Source organism: Salminus brasiliensis, chromosome 5, assembly GCF_030463535.1.
Source record: "Salminus brasiliensis chromosome 5, fSalBra1.hap2, whole genome shotgun sequence".
Taxonomy (NCBI): Eukaryota; Metazoa; Chordata; class Actinopteri; order Characiformes; family Bryconidae; genus Salminus; species Salminus brasiliensis.
In genome coordinates, this window is record NC_132882.1 from 24578751 (window position 1) to 24585967 (window position 7217).

At 42.6% G+C, this 7217-nt stretch overlaps 1 protein-coding gene across 1 annotated transcript in view; it reads left to right on the forward strand.

The window, feature by feature from the left end:
• The window catches only part of adamtsl4 (ADAMTS-like 4), a 47314-nt gene extending 43616 nt beyond the window's left edge, over positions 1-3698 (forward strand). Inside the window, exons 16-17 of the mRNA XM_072679879.1 lie at positions 511-655; positions 1684-3698. Coding sequence (XP_072535980.1) covers positions 511-655; positions 1684-1814 — 276 coding nt within the window. The 3' untranslated portion in view covers positions 1815-3698. The remainder of the gene's footprint in view (positions 1-510; positions 656-1683) is intronic.
• The last annotated feature ends 3519 nt before the right edge of the window (positions 3699-7217 follow it).

The following is a 7217-nucleotide window of genomic DNA, read 5'->3' on the forward strand; positions in this document are numbered from 1 at the left end:
TAAATACGGTTCATGCTTTGAGCTCCCCCTCATGGACAGCTGTATGCATGCATTTGTTGACAAGTGGAAGTGGCAGAATCATGTGGACTGACAGAATAGACTAATATCACAGGATTTTACACAAAGATGACTTGGGTCCCATTCACCTCCGCCAAAGTTACAGTTAGCAGCATTCTGGCCCGAAGTAGCATTAACAGAGAGGACTATTGTAAAGTTCTCACTTGAGGGTAAAATTGCTACATGATGCTGTTTGAATGCTCATCACTCTTCTTTCATTGCTGTTCACTGTTCTGAAACCACACAGAGGGAATGAAGTACTGCATAAAGGCCCCATTAAATGTCTTTACAACTTTACTTTTCGCTCACCTCCACTTCCATTTCTTATCTGAATGCTGATACATTAGGTCAGATAATGGCATTGTGTTACTGAACTGCTGTGCACACATGAATATGAACCTTTTTCTTTAATCTCTTAACACCCCCCCCCCCCACCCCCCCTTCTCTCTGCAGTGTTCTCGTTCATGTGGGAAAGGAGTGCAGACACGGGAGGTTCGCTGTATTTCGGCTGATAAACAGCACAGTGTTGACTGTGAGCCCAGCAGCAGACCAGAGCAAGAACAGCTCTGCAATACACTGCCCTGCAGCCCTTTCACAGGTGTGTGTGTGTGTGTGTGTGTGTGTGTGTGTGTGTGTGTGTTTTGATCATTAAAGTGCTTCATGTTTGATATGCTATAGATGAGCTTTTAAATTATTCTAATATGTCTGTGTTTCTCACACTCCCTCTATCTTTCATTTCTCCCCTGTATCTAAATATTCATTGTATTAATTAAAAAATAAATAATAAAAAATAGATTATTAATCATTAATAATCATGTATGTTACTTATGTAGAAGTTTGACCATATTGTTTATTTTTATGTTTCTCTCCACCTCTCCCTTGATTTTTTCTTTCTTTCCTTTCTTCACTCTCTCCTTTCTGCTTTCCCTCCATCTCTCTTTATCACTTACTCCCTCTCTCTCCCTCCCTTCCTTTCTTTTCTCTCGCTCTCTCTCTCCTTTCTACTTTCATCCATCTTGCTTTCTCATTCACTCCCTTTCTCTCCACTTTTTTTTTTCTCTTTTTCCTTTTTTTTTACTTTTCCTTCATCATGTTTCTTACTCACTCCCTATCTCCCCCTTTCCTTTCCCCTCTATCTCTCTCTCTCCCTCCCTCTCCCTCTCTCTTTCCTTTCTCCTTTTCCTCAATCTCTCTTCTTACTCACTCCCTCTCTTTCTTTCCTCTCTCTCTCTTTCTTGCTTTCCTTTCTACTTTTTCTCCATCTCTTTCTCATTCACTACCTCTCTCTCCCTGTCCTTTCCTCTCTCTCTGTGTCTCTCTCTCTCTCTGTCTCTCTCTCTCTCTTTCTCTCTCTCTCATACCTGCCCCCCTCTCCACCTGTGAAAATGTAATATATTAACAATATTTTACTGTATATTTCATTAATGTGTAATATATTGGCAACATTTTCCAATATATTCCATTTTCAAATGCCTCCCTTCTTTATTTTTCACATTTTATTTTCTTTCTCTCTCCTTCTCTCTTTCCCCCACCCCCTCCCTTCTCCCTTCTTCTCTTTCTGTCCTTTTTTTGTTGTCCCCTCCCATCATTCTCTCTCTCTCTCTCTCTCTCTCTCTCTCTCTGTAGACGAGAACTGTACGGATCGTCGTCATAACTGCATGATGGTGGTCCAGGCTCGTCTGTGCGTGTACTCGTATTACAAAACGGCCTGCTGTGCCTCCTGCACTCAGAGTGCTCAGCGGGCCAAGCGACACTGACCTCACCACAGGCCAGAGGTCAGAGGTCAGGCCAGCAACACGCTGGGACCAGAATTCGGACAACCGTGGACATCATCTGCTGACCAGCTCACGTCTGGATCAGAAACCCAGATATTAAGATGTTTCCTGACTTACGGTGCTCCGATCCCCGACTGAGCCGGACCTGCCACTCACAGCGAACCCCGCCCATCTGCCCCCTCACCCTGCAGCACACTTATAGACTCTTTTTCAAAGAAAGGACCTGTTTTTTGACCAAATATGCCTTCAAAAGTTTAAAAAGCACTAATCACCTTTTCCCGCTCTGTCTGTGGGGAATTTGTAGGTAAAGTAAACGTGAAAAACCAAAATGTAGATTAAGGAGCCCCTTACGTTTGATTTTTGATGTTTATGAAAGTTCCATTTTGAATTATAAAGATGAGGTGAGAGTACACAGTGCTTATTTGTTTGAATCTGTAGTTGGTGTTTATTGCTTAAAACACTTTCTACTCAGTACCTCATTATTGTCCACTTCTGGAAAGCTGGGAGCTTATCAGTGAAAGTGAATTTTTTAAGAATCGTCCGCTGTTGTCCAGTAGAAAGACTTGAGTGCTGGGGGAAAATACCCACTGCAGGCTTAGTCACTACATTCATGATGTGAGGAACCACAGTTTTGAAACAGTTCATTACAGCATTTGACCTGTTATCATTTTTGTAGGCTTAAAAACTAGTTGTTATTGTTGAGTACAGTTAAAGCAGCATTATGCAAAAATTGGCATTTCTGGCTCCTGGGCTCCCCATACAGTAAGGAAGTGAAATTCGCACTTTGAGCCATCTACAAAAGACACACTTTACACATGCATTTCTTGACAAGCTTGACAACAGGATTTTATACAATTTTGACATAGGTCATGCGGTGTTACACAGGTACCACGAGAGTTGTCCTGCCCCACTGGAGTGTAATTACCAGAATTACATAGTGCCGTTAGCAGCGTTTTCAAGCTCAGAGTAGCAACGATAGAATAGAGAGACTATTCTCCTTATTACTGGTCAGTGGAACGAAAACTTGATTCTTAAGGTAAAAATGCTACATAATGCTGCTTTAACTGAACTTCCAAAACCTACACACAACAATTCCTGGTCATGTTGTCTTCTTTTCGCCAGTTACACAGTCAGAAATGTCCTTGTTCTCCACAGAGCTTGATATCTCAGTGTGAGTCCCCTGCTGCCAGAGCTTTAACACACACGCATAAACTGATGGCTCTCCCACTCTCTTGTTTTGTAATAGCTGCACTCTTCTTTACTGGCACAATAGCAAGTTACTGTTTTGTACTCCAAACATTTTCAGAACACTTTTATACAAGATGATATGCATGTACAAAAGTAGTCTTTTAATGAACACAAGCTTTGTTTAAGTGTGGATGCGTGATGTGTTCAGTGTAAGAATGCATCATTCAATATTAATGTACAGGATATGATTTTCTGTCATGTATACTTGTCATATACACGTGTGTACATGTGTTTTTGTGTGCGTATGTGTGTGATATGCGATACAGAATGCATAGTTTTGTATGTGCTACATGTTGTTGTGTGTGTATGAGAGAGAAAAAATGTAGATACTTTGTGTGTATAGTGCCATAATCAGACAGTAGCTAAAGTCCTTTAGGAGGGAAAAAGTATACTTTTATATTAAAGAAAAAAAGAAAACAAATAGTTATTTATCTATGATTCTTTAAAGCAAAACACAAATAATTTATTTTTTTTCTTAAATGAAGCAATAGATTAAATTCTCTTTTTACTGTTTGGAAGTTTTATAGAACAAGTCCATTTAAGTTCATGTTCATTATGAAATTCTGGGGGGTACAGATGTCATTATAGTACTCTAAATGAATAAAATTGGAATGATGAGAGTGTGTGTGTTATTTTTTTTTAGGATTTTGCACCGTTCTCACTCCAGATCTGAAGCTTATTGTATGTGACTTTTGTCCAGTAGAGGGCAGCGTTGTGCTGCAGCAGCTTCTGCCTTTGATCTGTGAAACTGACACACACAGCATGTGAGCTGGAAGGGTTGGCGAAGTGTGTGTGTGTGTGTGTGTGTAGTGTGTGTAAGCATGACCATATAAGTGTGTGTCTTTGTGCTACTACCAAGTGTCCTCACAGTGAAAGGACAATATGAAGTTCATCTTTTAAATACTGAGGTTGTGTTAGGGTCAGGTTTAGGTGTAGCTTACTTATGTAAAGGGTAGGATTTAGAGTTAGAGTTTAGAATGAACTATAAACACACAAAAATAAAAACTACAGTGAAAGAAGAGATCCAAAGAAGCCATTTCCACATTAAGATAAGATAAGATAATCCTTTATTAGTCCCACAGTGGGGAAATTCTCAGGTAAAGGTAAAGGTGTCACAGCAGAAAGGGATAGCAAGACACTCAGTTACAAAAACGTAGATAAATTACACTATATGCACAAAATAAATAAAAGTAAAAAAGCAATAACAATATTATTTACAGGTAATTGCTAATGACTCTTAATTGCACATGTTGTATTGCACATTGTATTTTCACATTTTCACATCTCTATTCCCTGAACATGTGTAAACAATAATATTGTTTATTTTTTTTTTTATTCTTATCTATATTGTGTGTATATAGTGTAAATTATTTATTTATCTAAATTTTTGTAACTGAGTGTCCTGCTATCCCTTTCTGCTGTTACACTGTGAATTTCCCCACTGCGGGACTAATAAAGGACTATCTTATCTTATCTTATCTTATGTGTGTGTGTATGTAGTCCGCTGGGAGCAGTGCTGGTTGTGGAGTCTGACAGCAGCAGGAAGGAAGGACCTGCGATACCCCTCCTTCACACACTTGGGGTGAAGCAACCTGTCACTAAAGGAGCTGCCCAGTGCTGCCAGAGTCTCATGCATGGGGTGGGAGCTGTTCTTCAGCATGGATGCCAGCTTGGCTCCCACCACCTGCACTGGGTCTAAGAAGCATCCCAGGACAGAGCCGGCCCTCTTTATGAGCTTATTCAGTCTCTTCTTGTCTGCCATCGAGATGCTACTGCCCCAGCAGACCACTCCATAAAAGATGCCACCACTGTGTCGAAGAAACCCGTTAGATTAGAACCCGTTCATGCGTATGTAAAAGATTACCCAAGAGTAATCTTTTAGCAGACCCAGGTTTCAAGCCCACAACCTCGTAATCTATAATCCAACTTTTTAACTATGGAGCCACCACTTTCCACTACTTCCCTGTCATAAAGGAGCATGAAGGATTCATTAAGCAATGCCGTAGTCTCTGTAGTCTAGATTTGTGAATGTGCAAAGCTTAGAACACTACCATGTTCTACCAAGTTCACATGGAGTTTCATTAAAACTGTGAACAGGTTATCTGCTCCCACACCTCATATCTACTTACATAAAGAGATCATTTGACTCATAACAGTGAAGCCCTTTTGGGTTCCTTTAAAAAAGTTCTTTAAAGAACCATTTGCAAAAGAGAAACATGTAGATGAGACAGTTTACATTACATTACATTATCTGCATTTATCTGACGCTCTTATCCAGAGCGACTTACATGGTTACTGGTATTACAGAGGCGGGCCAATGTAGTGTTAGGCGTCTTGGCCAAGGACTCCTATTGGTGTAGCGCAGCATAGCCACCCAGACCAGGAATCGAAGCCCAGTCTCCCACATTGTGTGGTAGCTCACTGGCAGGTAGTGGTGTTATCTGTTGCGCCACACCAACCACTGTTGGTGTGGCAGCTGCTTTAGAATGTGCTGGTTGGTTTGTCGGCTGGTTTAGGATGTGCTGGTTGGTTTGTCGGCTGGTTTAGGATGTGCTGGTTGGTTTGTCGGCTGGTTTAGGATATACTAGTTGGTGTGCCGATTGGTGAACTGGTTGCTTTAGGATGTAACGGTTAGTGAGCTGATAGGTGTGCTGGCTTCTGTAGGGTGTGCCGGGTGGTTTGATGGCAGCTTTAGAATTTGTCAATTGATGTGCCAGTTGGTGTGCTGGCAGCTTAAGGATTTTCCATTGCTATGCCAGCACTTTTAGATGTAGTTAATGTGCTGGTTGGGGTGTTGGCTGCTTTAGGATGTGCTGGTTGGTGTGCTGGCTGCTTTTAGATGTGTCCATTGGTGTGGGTTTAAGATGTGTTGGTTGGTGTGCCAGTGGGTGTGCTATCTGCTGTAATATGTGTCGGGTGGTGTGCTAGCAGCTTTAGGATGTGCCATTGCTGTGCCGGCACACTTGGATGTATTAGTTGATGTGCAGGTTGGGTTGCCGGCTGCCTCAGAATGTGCCGAATGGTGTGCTGGCTGGCTTAGGATGTGCTGGTTGGTGTGCTGACTGCTTTATGATTTTCCAGTTGCTGATTGGTGTGCCGGATGGTAAGCTGACTGCCTTTGGATGTTCCGGTTGGTCTGCCGGTTGGTGTGCTGGCTGCTGTAGAATATCCCACTTGACTTAGGATGTACAGGTTGTCATGCGTGCTGCTTTAGGATGTGACTGCTTAAGTATGTGCTAGGTAGTTTATTGGCAGCTTTGGGACATCACAATTAATATGCAGTTTGGTGTGCTGCTTTTGGAAGTGCCGGGCGGTGGACTGGCAACCTTATGATGTGCCAGGTTGCAAGGCCGGCTGCTTTAGGATGTGCCTGTTGGTCTGCTGGTTGCAGTGCTGGCTGCTATAGGATGTGCCGGGTGGTGCGCCGACAGCTTTAGGTTGTGCCTATTGGTCTGCTGGTTGCAGTGCTGGCTGCTATAGGATGTGCCGGGTGGTGTGCCACTTTGTGTGCAGATTGCTTTGCCGGCTGCTCTAAGATGTGCTGTTTGGTGTGCTGGCTGCTTTAGAATGTGCCAGTTGGTGTGTCAGCTGCTTTAGGATGTGCCGGATGCTGTGCCGGCTCCAGTAGGATGTGCCCAGTGGTGTGCCAACTGCTGTAGGATGTGCAAGTGGTTTGCTGGCAGCTTTAGGATTTGCCAGTTGGTGTCGGTTGGTGTGGACACTTCAGGATCATTTGTAAAAAAAAACAATGGGTTTAATTAGGTGTCCATATTTTTTAACGTCTCCATATTGTTTAACGAGAGAGAGAGAGAGAGAGAGAGAGAGAGAGAGAGAGAGAGAGAGAGAGAGAGAGAGATCTTCAGCACCACGGCCAGAGCTCTCGGCAAGAACAATGGGAGGTTCTGTGGTCCAGCATGGCAGGGATCAGCCCAAATCAAAAACGCAGTAAAAAACGAAAAACAGCACTAAAGCCTGAGACCAGCATGCAGGTGTTTCTCCAGAGACAACACACAACTCTCCATAGACAAAACGATCAAAAACACCTCGCATTACAAGTAAAGGGAGAATATATATATTGTGTGTTTATTTTTTCGTGGTACCTAAAGTATGTACATTGTTGACGGCCCCTGCGGGATA